The sequence below is a fragment of the Podarcis vaucheri genome (assembly GCF_965113315.1).
Source record: "Podarcis vaucheri genome assembly, chromosome: 15".
Taxonomy (NCBI): Eukaryota; Metazoa; Chordata; class Lepidosauria; order Squamata; family Lacertidae; genus Podarcis; species Podarcis vaucheri.
The window spans coordinates 7,963,055-7,980,103 of record NC_138753.1 but is presented as its reverse complement, the minus strand read 5'-3'; the positions used below and the strand labels follow the sequence as shown (position 1 = coordinate 7,980,103).

The 17,049-nt window shown below is 47.3% G+C and overlaps 1 protein-coding gene across 8 annotated transcripts in view; it reads right to left on the bottom strand.

The window, feature by feature from the left end:
* The window catches only part of CUEDC1 (CUE domain containing 1), a 56,546-nt gene that overhangs the window by 14,006 nt on the left and 25,491 nt on the right, over positions 1 to 17,049 (bottom strand). For 5 of the 8 annotated variants that reach the window (XM_082200836.1, XM_082200837.1, XM_082200838.1 and 2 more), the window contains 3 exons: positions 6,722 to 6,847; positions 5,158 to 5,377; positions 3,094 to 3,733 (listed from right to left, as the gene is read on the bottom strand). In XM_082200836.1, coding sequence (XP_082056962.1) covers positions 3,094 to 3,384 — 291 coding nt within the window. In that variant the 5' untranslated portion in view covers positions 3,385 to 3,733; positions 5,158 to 5,377; positions 6,722 to 6,847. Of the gene's footprint in view, positions 1 to 3,093; positions 3,734 to 4,725; positions 4,744 to 5,157; positions 5,378 to 6,721; positions 6,848 to 17,049 lie in introns of those variants that run through there. The other 3 variants (XM_082200839.1, XM_082200835.1, XM_082200840.1) reach the window with 2 other exon arrangements.

Sequence of the window (17,049 nt, the reverse complement as noted above, 5' to 3'; positions counted from 1 at the left end):
TCATGGAAGAACTTTCCGTCCACTCAGCCTCTCATTTTTCCAACCCTAAATTCACTCTCCACATTTCTGCAGCAATTTGCAATTTTTTTTCTTTTTCATGACAATTCATCAGCATTTCAATGCAGTTGCCCTCCATACATTCTGCCTGGCCCCCAGGACTCTCCTTGGCCCTCACCACTCACAGGCCCTGCTTCACACCTCTGCTTCACGCACCTGAGGCTCCCTGCCTGTAGAGCAATGCTTTCCAAACTTGGGTCCCCAGCTGTTTTTGGACTACAACCCCCATCATCCCTGACCACTGGTCCTGCTAGCTAGGGATGATGGGAGTTGTAGTCCAAAAACAGCTGAAGACCCAAGTTTGGAAAGCACTGCAGTACAGTGGTGCCTCGCAAGACGAAATTAATTCGTTCCGCAAGTTTTTTCTTCTTGCGAGTTTTTCGTCTTGCGAAGCACGGTTTCCCATAGGAATGCATTGAAAATCAATCAATGCGTTCCTATGGAGACCGTCCGGGGACAGAGGGGAATCCCCGGAGATTGCGGGGCTGGCAATGGGGAGAAGCGATCTTCTCCCCGCCGCCCCTTGCTTCAAAAGAGGTCCGGGGTGCGGGGGCAAGCTTCGTTTTGCGAAGCAAGCCCATAGGGAAATTCGTCTTGCGAAGCAACTCGAAAACGAAAAAACCTTTCGTCTTGCGAGTTTTTCGTCTCGCGAGGCGTTCATCTTGCGTGGCACCACTGTACAGCAAGGCTAAGCATCTTATGATGCCACACAGCTAAATACACTTCAATAGCCACCTTTCAGGGCCTGACAGGTGCTTCACAGCCGCCTCTGTTTCTGCAGCCTCAAACACACAACACAACCAGACTCCCATTGCCCTCTGGAGGCCCCGCCGTGCCCAGCTGGTGGGCTGAATGCATCTTGTAAGGGCCGTGAGTCGGGTAGACCCCTGGGGAAACTCCAAGACTGGGCAGACAACCGTCCGCTTGGCCTTAAGTCACCCCAAGGCAGGACGTGCCCCTCCACACCTGACTTCTCCCGCTACTAGAGCAAAAAAAAAAAAAAAGAGTTTCAACTCCACCGAGATCCTGGCAGCCTTGGAGCAGGGAGCGTGTGCTATCATCTTGCCAGGATGTTTTCAAATCCGCAAATAGTCGACGAGCTATTCACGCAACATGAAACCCGCTTGCAGTTGTCCCTCTAACCAAGCGCGACACACAGCCTGCCCTTGTCAGATCTGCTTTGAAAGAATGTGAGGCCGTTGGCTTAATCTCGCCGTGGCTGCTCTGATGTTGTCATCCACCCCTTTCTCTCCCCCCCCCACCTTGTCTTTTTCTGCACAGCAAAGCTCATGCACATAGTTTTTCCTACTGCCATTCTTAAGGTCCGCATGGGGGCAGGAGATGTTATCCTTTAATGCCCTATAACTCTCGTGCTCCTTATTTATTCACAGGAGAGCCCCAAACCCGTAAACCTGCGTGTGGCCTGAACTGGCAGTGGCTGACCAGGAACAGGAGACCTTGCAGTCCAGGCATAGGCAAACTCGGCCCTCCAGCTGTTTTGGGACTACAACTCCCATCATCCCTAGCTAACAGGACCAGTGGTCAGGGATGATGGGAGTTGTAGTCCCAAAACAGCTGGAGGGCCGAGTTTGCCTATGCCTGTTGTAGTCAGTCAGAGTAGAGAGCTCAATGAAGGACACTGACCCAGTATGAAAAGGAACCCAATATCCTAATGCTGTTATACAAATGCATGGTGTGACCGCATTTGGAATGGGCGCCTCACCTCAAAAAAGATATTGTAGTGTTGGAAAAGGCTCAGGGAAGGGCAACCAAAATGACCAAGGGGATGGAGCCCTTATGAAGAAAGGTTGCCGTAGTGTTTGGGGCTCGTGGGCGGCCAATGAAGCTGAATGTTGGAACATTCAGGATAATAGACTTTTTCATGCAGTGCAGAGTTAAACTATGGAACTTGCTCCTGAAGGAGGTAGTGATGGACGCCAAATTGGATGGACCTCAAAAGAGGACTAGACAAATTCATCCTGGCTGGTTATGCTTCTGAATACCAGTTGCTGGAAACCACAAAACGGGAGAGTGCTCCTGTGCACAGATCGTGCTTGAGAGCTTCCCACTTGCATCTGGTTGCATCTGCTATTATAAGATGTTGCACTGGATGGGCCCCTGGCCTGATCCAGCACAGCTCATCTTATATTTTTATAGAATTTTTCTGTCCCGGTTCAGGCGGATGGGAGCTGTAATCCAAAACATGGGACGGGGCAGGGCAGCAGGGACTAGTGTATTTATTTATTTTAAATATATACTGCTATATACACTGCTAACTGCTGAGCTATCTATATAAAAACAGAGGGAGCGGGAAAACCCCACAACATTCAATTTTTTTAAAAAAACACCTAAAACCTAGAAGAAAACAACAAATGGCTTAAAATGGAGTAGAGTGCGAAACACAGATTTATAAAGTAATACGATCCTCACACAGTGCATTTAGTGGCGGGTTTATTCCGCTCTATCAGTCACTCCACAATGCTTCTCCAATGCTACCACATGGCATTAATGCAGCAAATTTTGGGAGGGGAGAGAACCAGAACATTTGGGGTCTAAAAAGTTTCAGGCTTTCCGCAGCAAGTTACAGGATATTCAATGATTAGAAACAAAGCAGCGTGACAAAGCGTGGTATAAAATACAACCACCACCTCAGCAATCACGGTCCAGTTTGTTGACTCCATAGTTCCCTGCTCCCCCAAATCCTCTGGTTTTATTTTCTCCACACAAGAAAAACAGCCGACCCCTGGAACATCAGCTAGGAAACACAAAGGCCTGGTCTCACCACAAAGCATCATTGCTGGCACCAGCCTTGGCACCTTTCATTGGATTTCCCCATTCCCCCCAGTATTCACGGCTGGGCTGGGCTGGGCAGCCACCATTTTCACTTCCCACAATGCCCTGCAGCAGTAAAAACAGAGGACACCCAGCAGCAATCGAAGAAGCACTGCCATGTTGGGTAGGCATGGCACGCAAGCCTAAGGCGGGGTCCACCAGAGGGCATTTTGCGGACGGCCTCCACAACACAGTGAGGTTTACCTCAGGAGGAATACTGTCATCTGAATCCGAGCTGTCGTCATACCCGCTGCCGTCTAAGTTCATCTGCAACAGCTGGTCAATGGTGGCATCCACTGCGCCATTGTTCGCCCTCAAGACACATTCAATGATGTCATAATCCATGTTGGGGAACATAGTCTTGAAATCTTCCATGGCCTGGTTGAATTCCAGCCGCCGGACTTGCCTTGCGGGGCGGCTGTTGTTGAGTTCCTGGGCAGAGGAGCCGTTCCTTGAGCTGCCATTGCTGCTGCTCCGCCGGAACAGACTTGTCATTTTTGATAACTGCTTTTGGAAAATGTTTAGACTCTTTTTTTTTTTTCAAACCAGCTTTTGAGGTAGAAAGGAAGGAAAGAGAATAAACGTATAAATCCCCAGGCCAGGAGGAAGAAAAGGTGAGGAGGCACACAGTCTGCCTTCCAGATTTGTCGTCAAGAAGCTACGTCGACATCTTCCAGCGCCGCTAGCCAGTAATCCACAACAAAATGGCGGGACATTGGCGATGCCAAAATGAAACGCTGCTGAATATGCCTGGAGAATTTCGGACCAAGGTGAATCTACCACAGGAGGAAGTCCGAGAGAAGGCCCTTCAGTACGGCGTCCGGAGCCTCAGAAACATGTTTGACTGAAAAATAAAAAGATTTTTTTATTTTGTGTGAGAAATGTAACCAGAGATAGCTGGTTTTGAACAGTTCACCTGCCCACACAACTCCTGAGACAACCGGGAATTGGCAGAATTTGAGCTGAGTTTGGGGGTGGAAATCCTCAAATACAATTTATTCAAACATCTAAATAAACTTTCCACTTCATTGGATGTCCCTGAGTTCTGGTATAATGAGAGAGGGAGGTTTCGTGTTGGCTATGCCTCTTGCCTCCTCCAAGTGTGTCATTACTTTTAGGCTCATACTGAGTCAGACCTGTTGGTATCTAGCTCAGTATTGTCAACACTGACTGGCAGCAGTTCTCCAGGGTTTCAAACAGGGAGTCTCCCCCAGCCCCCCCTGAAGATGCTGGGGATTGAATCTGGGATCTTCTGCATGCAAGGCATATGGGCTATTAATGAGCTGCGGCTCTTGCTTTTGAAATTAGAGGCTGGCAAGCCTGGATATAAATGTGTTTAAAAAACAAGAAGTGGATTTTTGCAGCATCAAAAAGGAAGAAGATACTACAGCAAGCATCTAATTTAAAATAAATGAATAAATGTGTCCACAATTGCATAGCAGGAAAATTAAACAACTCTCTTTTTGCTATGTTGGTTGTGTTGATTTCAGTGTTAAAAAGAAAATATATAAAGCGCACGGAAACAAAATGGATAGGAAAAGAATACATCAGGACATGTTGCAGAAATGTGCCTCATAGGGTTGTATTCAAGCAAGTTGTATTCTGAGCTGACCCACTGAAGTTGGTGGGTTTTACTCAACGTAGCACTAAGGGCACAGGGCATGCATGGGGAAGAAAAGGCAGCAAAAGTAGAAATCCTTGAGCTGAAAGGATGCGTTTGCTGGATACTGCCCAATGGACCTGTGTTAAATATGCCCATTATTTTCAACTGGTCTAACTCTGAGCATGACTTAACACTAGACGCAACCCATAGTATTTTGCTTTGCTGTTAAATACCTCAAATCCACAAGAGCAGAAAGCACCACCAATTCAATTATTAGTATTGCCTTTTCCCCCTTTGAAAACACAGAAAGAAAATACCATTTATTTCTGGTACAGACTCCACTGATGGATGAAATTACACCAGGAATGAATTGGGCAGGGTTTTTTTTTTGGGGGGGGGGGGAAAGCGTTCCATCACATTATCTCATTTCCATTACGTGGCAGGCGGAAGATTTCAAAAGCCAACGAGATAATAGAACCATATTAATAGTGTGTGTGTGTGTACGCAAAGGAAAAAGAAATGTCATTAGAACCTCTTAGCGAGACAGCGTGCAGGCAGACTTAACACCATTAGGCAAAGCAATAAGCTGCAAAATTTACCCATGCGTTAACAATTCTCTTATCACGCACACATATTATGCACAGATGTTCTGTTCTTGTACTAACCGATTCATGTCAGCGATAAAACTGCAGCCTTTTAACGCTTTGAATTATTCTTGGAAACACGGGAGGCTGGTCTGGTAGGGCGAGTGGGGCGCTGCCCCACTAACCTCAGTCTGAACTCAGACTCCACCTGCCTGCTTGACTTCTTACATCCAGTCCAGGAAGTGGCCCTGCCTTCCAACTGCCTCCTCCTTATACAGTAGTCTGTGATGCCCTTGTAGAACTAGGCTATGGGGAAGAAGGTAAAGGTAAAGGTACCCCTGCCCGTACGGGCCAGTCATGTCCAACTCTAGGGTTGCATGCTCATCTCGCTCTAGAGGCCGTGAGCCGGCGCCTTCCAAAGACACTTCCGGGTCACGTGGCCAGCGTGACGAAGCTGCTCTGGCGAGCCAGCACCAGTGCAGCACACGGAAACACCGTTTACCTTCCTGCTATAAAGCGGTCCCTATTTATCTACTTGCACTTAAGAGTGCTTTCGAACTGCTAGGTGGGCAGGAGCTGGGACCGAACGACGGGAGCTCACCCCACCGCAGGGATTCGAACCGCCAACCATACGATCGGCAAGTCCTAGGCACTGAGGTTTTACCCACAGCGCCACCCGCGTCCCATAGCGCCACCCGCATCCCATAATGGGGAAGAGGATGGGGACAAAAGGAGAATGAGTCAGCTTTGCCTGTCGTCTGCTCCAATTCCACCCACTATGGGACTCCCTGCAAAACCTGGGTCCCCAGCTATTATTGGACTACAATTCCCATCATCCCTAGCTTGTAGGACTTGTGGTCAGGGATGATGGGTGTTGTAGTCCAACAACAGCTAGAGACCCAAGTTTGGAAAGCACTGCTCTATGGGCAGGGAACTGCAGGGGTGTGAAGCAGGGCCAGTGAGTGGTGAGGGCCATAGAGAGTTCTGAGGGCCGGGTAGAATGTACAGAGGGCATTTGCATTGAAATGCTGATGAATTGTCATGAAAAAGAAAAACCTTGCAAATTGATAAACACTGGCCTAGAGAGAGACCTCTGGTCTCATCTAGCAGGGCTCTTCTTTGATTCCAGAAAAGGGAGGCTTCCCTAACTAGTCCTTTTTGCCCTGCCCTGGAGGCTGCTGTTGGGGGCAGAGCGCAGCCAGCCCCTAACCGTGCTGCTCAAAAGCTTGCACCAGCTGCCTATACTCTTCCCCCCACGACTCAGATGCACAGCTCATAGCCAGTGGTGTAGCGTGGGGGGTGCAGGGGGGCTGGCCGCACCGGGTGCAACATCCGGGGGTTAGGGTTAGGGGGCACAAATCCACGGGTTAGGGGGCACAAATTACTTGCCTTGCCCCGGGTGCTGACAACCCACGCTACGCCACTGCTCATAGCCACCAGGGGCCATTGTGGGTCCGATGTCATGCAACTGAGGCCAGAACCTCTGGTGCTTACTGAAGACTGTATAACCCAGCAGATTTTTCAATTAAATTATGATTTTGATTATGGCCTGTCACCGCAGGTCTCTTCTTATAAAATAAATTTATTAGAGGGGGGAAACCTTGTGTTTTCAGCTGAACTGTTTTGGAATACATAGAAGACTTACCGGGATAATTCACAGGGGCAGCACCACCATCTCATTCTCCAGCAATTCCAGGAAAGCTACTTGTTACCAAGAGAGGGAGATTCTTTCATTGCCTGTTCAGACCGAGAGTGGGGGAACCATAGCAACCTGTAAGAAAATGCTTGTGTTAGTGCTATGTCATTCCTTAGTTTGCTGAATGGTTGTGGGGGAATGTTTCGCAAGGAAAGTAAAACGGCAAAAAAAGACCCCCACCAACAAAACTATGTAGACAAACCTTCCCCAACAACTTTCAGTGGGAATTCAGGGTGCATTTTGCTATTTCAAATTGTGGGAAACCTAGGTGGGGGTGTTGCAGGGCAGTGACAGTTTGCAGACTGGCGATTAATATTAAAGTTGTTCCAAGCACAATTATTACATCTTGTAAATATGCTATCGCAATTTCTTCATACCTGCCGTACTCAGGAAATATTAGAGAGCTTTCTTTTAGCACATGTTGGCAGTAACTAGAAAATGATTTGTCAAAGGTTGTTAAAGGATCCACAGAGTGGTCTGACCCATGGGGCATAATCCACAGGGCCCTTCTGCTCAATGGGTCTTGAGCAGGGAGACTCATAGATTAAGCACCAGCTCCCTGCTCCACTAGCCAGAAAATAAAGAAACCACAGGCAGTTCCAGCTGGGACCCTCTGAAACAACCCAGAATCCTCGGGGGGGGGGAGCGCCATTGGAGGGCAAATTCGATGCCACTGGCATTGCATGACTATACCCAAGATCCTCCTCGAATAAAGACTCCTGGTGTAGCCCTTATTCTGGGAGGTGGCGGTGGTTGCAATGTTAAGGGAATCCAGACCAGGTTTTATGTGTTCCAGATTAGCAGAGCATGGAACAGTTCCAGTCCAGTATTTACACAGAGGATGGGCGCTGCAGAGACTAGGCCTTGGGTGGGTGTGGCTTTTCTCCTGCTTCACATGCGAGTTTGTTCTCAACCAAGCGGCTTGGTCACCAACCTTCATAGGAAGACACTCTGGTGAGAAAGTTGGGTTGAGCATGGGAGGCTGTCCCACAGTGATGTGGCTTTTAAAAACACACTGGGCCAAATACCTCCAGGCTAAAGGGTTATTGTTTTCTTGCCATGAGTATTCTGCATCACGTCATTGATGCAGTAACAGTGCATTGGTGGTGGACCACCAATATACTGGACCACCAATACACTGGACCATCCACACATCATTCAACTTTATGAGTTGTTCTGTGATGATTCCCTGATGGTTACCACATTTTTGCCATCGGGAGGGTCACTCCTCCGCTATAGCACCATGAAAGCAGAACATCTGTGGTGAGAGCCAGTGTGGTGTAGTGGTTAAGAGCGGTAGTCTCGTAATCTGGGGAACCGGGTTCGTGTCTCTGCTCCTCCACATGCAGCTGCTGGGTGACCTTGGGCCAGTCACACTTCTTTGAAGTCTCTCAGCCCCACTCACCTCACAGAGTGTTTGTTGTGGGGGAGGAAGGGAAAGGAGAATGTTAGCCGCTTTGAGACTCCTTAAGGGGAGTGAAAGGCGGGATATCAAATCCAAACTCTTCTTCTTCTTCATCATATGATTACAGCGCTTCAGCAGGAAGTTATGCAAAAGGCACCAATTGGAAATAAAGGCAGCATGACTGCTTCAAAACTTTTGCAGGAACAAAGTGGGATTGCATATACCTGCCCCCAAACCATTGTGGTCACAAATAATCATGAATGCACAATAAAAGACATCTGGATAGGTCCTTTAAAAAAAACACCCAAAAACCCAAACCACTTCTGCTATGTTTCAAGGTGGCTACTTCTCTGCAGGCCCAATGTTCATCTGCCTTGCAGATGCTTTGCCTTTTGAATGGATTTCAAAGAATAGCCCAAGCAAATTGAACATTTCCATGCAAGCCTTTGGAGCTTTCCTGCTGCAAGCTGGGGAAGGAGCCAAGGAGCCTTAGTACCAGCCTCATTAACAACCAAGCAAAGGGACGTTAAGCTGACGGCAGACTGAATTCAATTAAGTGAACATCTCCAAGGTGCCGCGGAGCGGGTTATTACAAGCTCGCAGAGGAACAAAACTGGTTCACCCGTGTCTCTTTTGCATCCTGTTCCGAGTGCTCACTTGCACAAACAACTTTTGCTTTGTATTGCTCACCGCTGGACGTGAATTTAGCACGCCTCCAGAAAGAGGCAGCCCAGCAAAGGCAATGGGACTTCGCAGTTTACTTATCAGAAAAGTGTCTTAGCTCAAAAGAGTGGGCTCAGCTACAGGAAGGAAGGATTGTAGAGTTCAAAGGGACCCTGAGGATCATCTAGTCCAACCCTCTTGCAATGCAGGAATATGCAGCTGTCCCAAATGGGAATTGAACCTGCAACCTTGGCATTATCAGCACCATGCTCTAACCAACTGGGCTATCTGCTTCACATTTAGAAGGTCCAAGGTTCAATCCACTACATCTCCAGGCAGAGCTGCAGCAAACCTCTGCCTGGCCCAGGGGGAGTTCTGAGGGCCAGGCAGAAATGCCTGGAGGGCCACATTCAGCCCCCCAGGGCTTGAGGATCCCCACTCCTGTTCTAGGCACTCTCTCCTGGGGCTTATAAGAAGACAACCCTGCTGCACTAGGCCAAAAGGTCCCATCCAGTCCAGCGTTTTTCTCTGCACCCAGCAGCTTCCAGGGAGATGGGGCATTCTCTGCTGCTTGCCCTCGGCATCTGGCAGTCTCTAAGCACGGAGGTCAATCAGAGCAGGATTACAGCTGTAGCACAGCTGTCGGCTCCCAGCAAGATGGGGAATTATTCTCTTTCATACCCTGAAATGCAGCAACCTGGTTGCTCGCCTGGCACTATTTCAATGTAAACCCCCTGCCCCCCCACCCCTGTTGCTGGAAACAGCTAGGTGTTCACGGTTTCTATGTCATTCCATCCCTCCTACTTGGATAATACAGAACAGCGCCTGGATAATAATCACCCTCACCATTACGCAGACGGCCCTAGAAAAAAACCCGGCACGCACCCGCTGCCATTTTTCAAAACGGATCAAAACCATATTGCGCCCTTCTGCAATTTGTCCACGAATGCCTCATAGAGGGCCCTTGAACACATGCTTCTCCCCCCGCACAGGCATGTTAACTGTTCATTCACAGCTTTTGGCATGTGTGCAGGTTTTCATCGGGCCAATAAAGCCTCCCACGCGCTCCATTCAAAGCTATTCCACCCATTCCAGTGCAAAGAAATGTTGGAAATTCTCAAGAACCCTTGCACAAGAGACCAGAAATGTGCTCGCCAGCAGCAACCTCATTTTTTATGCTGGTGGGCACCTGCCCCAGGACAAAGCGAGGAGACGGGTTTGATGCAGCAGCAAACAGAGTTAATGAGCACTATCCTAGTCTGCATCAACAGAAGTTAAGTGTCCGAATCAAGGGAAGTAATAGTCCTATTCTATTGTGCCTTAGTCAGACCACACCTAGAGTACTGTGTTCAGTTCTGGACACCACAGTTTAAGAAGGGTGTTGGCAAGCTGGAATGTGTGCAGACGAGGGCAACCTAGATGGATAAAGGGTTTTTGAAACCAAGTCTTATGAGGAATGGTTGAGGGAGTTGGGTATGTTTGGCCTGGTAAAGAGGAGACTGAGAGGAGATCTCATAGCCATTTTCAAATATCTAAAGGGCTGTCACATGGAAGATGGAGCAAGCTTGTTTTCAACTGCTCTGGAGGGCAGGACCTGAACCAATGGAGTCAAGTTACAAGACAGGAGAGTCTGACAATATAGGAACTTTCTGACAATAAGGGCTGATTGACAGTGGAATAGATTCCCATGGGAGGTAGCGGACTCGCCTTCATTGGCGGTTTTTAAGCAGAGATTGGGTGGCCACATGGCAGTCAATGAGGAAGAGGTGAGACAGGGAGGGACCCTCCATTGGCTCAGCTAGGACTGACTGCCATTTGGCTCCTCCCCTCCACCAATTGCTATCCATGGCCACGTCACCTGATCATTACGGCGCTTCATTATGCAGTGGCATGGAAGCCTTGCTGCTCTCAGGGTGGAAGCCATTATTCTACGCAAACAAAAATCACAGAGTGTTTTAGCGGGGGGGGGGGGGACGGGGACATTTCAACCATTTAGTTTAAAAATCTGGCTAAGAGACCATGTTCATCAACTTAAATATTCTGCTGTGGGGTTCTCCTCCTAGCTTCTGATATTTGGCACAAAATCATCTGCTAATTATTTGTAAACCAATCCCATTCCACATGAACTGATTAGCTTTCCAGCCCTCCAATTCAAGAAGGGAATTAATGGAACAACATTAAGGAAGCACTTTTTAAAAATTGCTTATAAAGGAAGGCATAAATGACTGCTAAATATTAAAAAAGCGGGATGAAGCCAGCAGTTGCATCCGGAGAACAGCTGACCAGTAGAAGCAGAAAAACAGAAGCTGTTGATATTTTAACTGAATTGAACATAACACAAGAACAGTAAAATACTGTGTGTGGGGGGGTATTGTTTCTGTTTCTTACTATGGTGTGTATTTTTGTGTTTTCGTATTGTAAACCGCCCTGTCAAGATCCTCGGATAAAGGGCGGTATAGAAATATACTAAATAATGAATAATGGCTCATCAGTCCAGCATCCTCACAGCCACCAACCAAATGCCTATGGGAAATCCTCAAGAAGGGCTTGAACACAAGAGCCCTCTCCCCTGCCGTTCCAGAAACTGGTATTCACAAGCATTACTGCCCCCGACCATGAAGGCAGAGCATGACCATTGTGGCTGGTAGCCACTGACAGATTCATCCTCCGTGAATTTGTCCAGGTCCTCTTTTAAAGCCATCCAAGTTGGTGGCCGTAACTACCACTTGCGAGAGTGAACTCTACAGCACCAATTCGCTGGCATCGAGAGGGCCACCAGCCGGCTGAGACAGGAAAAGGATCCTGCAGCATCTGGGTTTGCATGCGGAAAGTCCCTAATTGAATGAGGTAACCTTGTCTTGAAAGTCTAGAGATTAGCTGCTAGTCACTATAGCAAATATTGGGCTAGATGGGTCACTGATCTGGCCTGCTGATAAGGCAGCTTCCTAGACACTTAGATCCCAGAGCTATAATCCCCCACAGTAGTTTAACAATTCTGTGAGGGGGGAGACTTCCACCAGGCAAGGCCTCCTTCCACCTGCCTTGCCCCACTCTCTGCTTCTCAATGTGTATTGTATTAGTTTTATGTACTATGGCTTGCCGTTGTTTAATTGATTATAGCTTAGATATTATTGTAGCTGTTGAGTGGATTTCTGTTTAACTTTTATATGTTGATATTATTATTTTATACTATTCTAATGATTGTTGAATGATACTTTTTTGAAGGAGGTTGCCTATTTTAAAGTTATGTTTTATTATCACATTTTTGTATTGCATTAGATTGTTATAAGATGTACATTTTTTGTTTCTTCAGCTTGTAAACCGCCTTGAGTATTGTAAGATAGAAATTAAAAATGATGATGATGATGAATTCATCCCTCTTTGCAGGGAACTCTGGGAATTCCCCAGGATGCTCTGGGGAAAGCCATGACAGTTTAAAGAGGTATGAGAGTGTGGTTGGTGTGGATGTGGCCTTGTGCCAGCATGGATGTATTTGCCAATGGGTACACTAAAAAGAAGATGCATGCACGCCACACATGCCCTCCCAGACATAACCCCTCGAGACTCTGGAGCAGCAGCTGAATTCTGAGGAATGGCGTCGCTACAAGCAGTTCACACCAGCAAAAAGTTGACAAGACGTTCCCTCCGAAAGGCAAAACTGGGTCACACATCCATGGCATACATTTGGCTCCCTGTCCTTTGCGTCATCGTGCCATGGACCTGGGCAGGCCTGCGTGAGTTGTGCGGATTCCTGACAGCTGATCTTCGTATGTGGGAGTCCAAAGCATTTAATACCACGTCGGCTCAGACCTCGAACACCTGTCTTTGGTTTGCAGAGGTGGCAGAGGCCGGTCGTGGAAACTCCCCTCTGTCCTCCTTACCAGGGCTGGGAGCATAATCCCCCACACACAGTGAGCAGAAGGCTGCAAAAACGAACCTCCTAAGCCTACCAAGCTCAGTGTTGTACCAAAGAGCCTCTCCTTAGAACTGTCAATTTCAGCGTCTCTCCGTTTCTTATTTTTCCAGGCTTCAGTTCTCCACATCTGCATATAAGTTTCCAATTTATTTTTATTTTATTTGTTTGTAGTGTGAATTTCTCCTAATAGGCACATGTTTGCAAAACAGTTTCGCCTAATATCATGTATTTTCACCAATATTATAATAATAAAATAATAATAATAATAATAATAATAATAATAATAATAATAATAATAATTTATTATTTGTACCCCGCCCATCTGGCTGGGTTTCCCCAGGCACTCTGGGCGGCTTCCATAGAAACAAAAAATACAGTAAAATATCACAGATTAAAAACTTCCCTGAACAGGGAATATACGCATTCTGTACACATTCCTTAGCTGGAGAACTGAATTGCAAAATTTAAACACGAGCCCATTTTGAAGAATGACTGTGTTTCAGTTCAGGTACTGTTTTGGGGACTGTGAATTAGGTAGGTTTGCCTTTAAATGCAAACTGGATCTAATTTATCCCCCATCCCTAGAAGTGCTGCTAAATGACAGGAGACCGGAAAGGGTAAGACATTCAATGACTTGCTGAAGTAGCTTTGTGTTCACCTTCAAAATCACAGAAGGTTGCAGGAGGTTGGACTAGATGGCCCTTGGAGTTCCTTCCAACTCTACAATTCTATGATTCTAAGGTAGAGGACCCAACCATGAAGCTCTTTGAGTGACCTTGGGCCAGCCACTCACTTTCAGTGAGAAGGGCAAAACCATATATGTCACAAGCAGAGGCCCAAATTCCTGCTCACCACACTGAGGGTGTCATTACTATGAAGGCCAGACCTTGCTTACAAGGGTCCTGGTGGCAGCATATCAAACCAACACCTGCTTGGCCTCTCTCCCTCCATTTCAAAACTGAGAGCCACCATTTAAATTACCCACAATGCAACTGAAGGACTATTGCTCTGGGGCATTGTGGCAAATTAAAATGGCAGCTCCTGGTTATCCGGTGCCAGTTCAGAGCATTGCAGCCGTGGCATCAAAACATGGGGAAGGAGGAGGAGAGTGCTGGCCTCTAACTCTGATAAAATAAAAGCACCTGAGTGATCCCTTGTTAATGCCGTTCAGCCACATATTAAGCTGCAGAGACTAAGCTAGTTGTCGGGGGGGGGGGCAGGGACACAAAGCAATCAGGAGGAAATGAAATGGGCAAGCCCTCTGGGGACAACCAGGCACACAAGTACACACACACACACACACACACACACACACACTTTTCCAACAAGAATTGATCCTCCAAGACTCCACAGCAGAGTAAAAGCTCCATCAGGAAATGCAGAACCATTGGCAAATTGTAGAGTTTGTCTGTATTCCTCAAAGTGGGGAAAAGAAGCTGAGAGAACAAATGAACAAATTGATACCAACCACAGCAATGGAAAGAATGGGCATACAAAGAGGATCAGGGGATCTAGAAAATGACATGGTTTTACTAGCCTCCTACAGTTAGTCACCAGGCAGCACTTTTGCTGGAGCAACTGTGGGAAGGAAAGGGGCTCTCTGTTCCTACGGCTGCTCTGGGTTACCTGCCACACAGGGAAAACAGTGTCTCCTCCTTGGGGTTCAGGGTCCAAGACTAGTCAGGGATTTGAACCTGTGTCTCTCCGTTCCTGGAGAATGCGGGCGTCTTCCCCCCTCACCACTAGCTGAGCATCTGTCTTGCCACCCTACCTGCTCAACTCTCAAGTCACAATGTAAATGTATGTCTTAAAAAAAGCAATACTTCAATGCTACGAAGGCAAGGACCCAAACAACCACATTTGGCTTTCAGAAAACTGTGTTGGGGGGCATTGACCCCCTCTAGAACAGCTTCTAAAAATATCTGAAGTCTGGGGGGGGGTCCCCCTCCCCCTTTGTATCTTGTGACTGATGTGTTGCTGATCCATACTGGAATTCCAGCCTCCTATACTTCTAAATTAAGAAATTAATTGAGAAAAGTAGAGGGACTTAATTGAAAAGTGCCATGCCTCGCAGGCTTGCTCTCTCTATACATTGCATGGGAAAGTAATCTGACCTCAGTAGGATGACATTCTTGAAATAGCTGAGGGAATTCAAACATGAAATAAGATTTACAAGAAGGGAGGACAGCGAGAATGTGAAGGCAATACTCAGTGCTTTGTAACACAGAAATTGGGGTGCGGGTAACTCAAAGTCTGCTTCAGTAACACAAAGCTGGCATAAGACAGGATTATCACACACCAACACCGAACCAGTTAGCTGATGGAGGGGGGGAGCTGAATCCTCCTCAATTTGGGTGCATGAGGGGGTACCATGCACAGAACTCCCTCACACACCCAAATCTGAAGAAAGCAGGACTGAACTCCCTGTCCAACAGGTGAAGAGTCGAACGTCTACTCATGTGCGCCATCTGCCCTCACCTCCACGAGTGTCAATCATCTACTATCATTATGACATCAGATGATTGACAGGTTGGTGGGCCTACCCCTTGCCAAAGTTGGCCCATTCAGTGGGGAGGGAAGTAACAATTTGGAGCATCAGGGGTTCATCAACCCTGCTTCTGTTGTCTACACCCTTCTAACCTCTAGGTTAGATCACTGCAATGCATTATATGTAGGTCTGCCTTTGAAGACAGTTTGGCAGCTGCAGTCAAACTGCAGACCAACAGAAGATGGTCTGAGCACATAACACCAATTCAGGCATGATCGCATTAGTTTCCACTTAGTTTTCTGGGCTCAGTTCAAGTTTAGACCTACAAAGCCTTAAGCGGGTCAAGACCCAATACCGCAAGGACCGCCTCTTTCCGCATGAACCAACCCGGATCCCCATTAGTCACCAGATGGCCTTCTCTTCCATTTCCCTCCAAGGGAGTATAGAGGGTGTCAACAGAAGAACGGGCCTACTCAGTAGTGGCCCCCTGCTTATGGAATGTTCTCCCCAGCGAGACACACTTGGCGCCATCATTACCTGTATCTGGACGCCAGGCAAGAACATTTCTTTTCCACCAGGCCTTTGACCTCCTCCTTCAGTGAGCAGAATGTCTTAGTCCTGCCTCTTTATAAATGTGAATGCATTTTAGCTTTTACTCCGTTTTACCTTTACGTTGGTTTTAGTGTATGTTTGTAAGTCGCTTTGAATTAAGTTTAGTAAACAAAGTGGCAGGTAATTTCAATAAATAATAAAGGTGCCAGAATGCCATACTGAAGTGTAGCAACAGAAAAAAACCCACTGGCACTAATACACATACAATTTAAAGGAGGCAAACATTTAGCCAATCCATCCAATTGATTAATTAAAAGCATCCTGATTGATTAAATGTCTGCACCTTATTCACAGGGCAATGACTGTGGGATTTTAAAAAACAAACAAAACACCATCCTGTGTGATGATTTTAATGCAAGAACCTACAAAACAGGTTCAAAACTGTAGTTGCCCAGGGATGGATGAGGTGGGGAACAAAACAGCGAGATGGGAAGGGTTGGAATGTGAGGAACTGGCTTTCATGTTGTTCTAAGTATGGGGACTTTACTTACTCATCAAAATGAGCCTTTGCTATAGTTTTGCCTGCTAAACGTAACAGGTAGGCAGCTACCTAATGGAAGCATCTCCCCATACCTTGATGGCCTTGGAATCTCTCCCCCTGGCCTTTGGAATGAGACATCCATCAGGGCGTTTTCACCTGCGGTGCATCTACAAACACTTATATCTGGACACGGAGCTGGGAGTTTAGCTGAGCCAGAAGCAGCCGAAGCCATGAAGCGCAGGGGAAGAGGGAGGGGCACTGTTGCTCTCTGAGAATCCAACAACGCAGAAACAACCATTTTCCTGCCTGTTTTGCAGAGCCTTCCAATAAGTGGCACAGCACAAGCTTTGCATGCAAAAGGTCCTCGGTTCAATTCCCCAGCTGCGAAAGACTCCTGTCTGAAACCCTGGAGGGCTGCTCTGATGACAATACGGAGCCAGATGGAGCAATGGTCTGACTAGGAATAAGGCAGCTTCCTATGTTCCCCCAGGATACAATAAATCATCAGAGCTCTCTTGTACAAAAGGAAACAGGACCCTGTAGCTCTGACTGTGGAATTTCTCACAAATCATAAAGGCAATGCGTTTATACAGTGCCGCCCCTGTACATTGGAGGGGGCCTGACTTATCAATGGGCCTGTTCCTCATGGCGGTGGTCCTTCGAGGATCCAAGAGCTTTGGGTTGTCCTCAGCCAGCAGCAGTTCACGGGGAG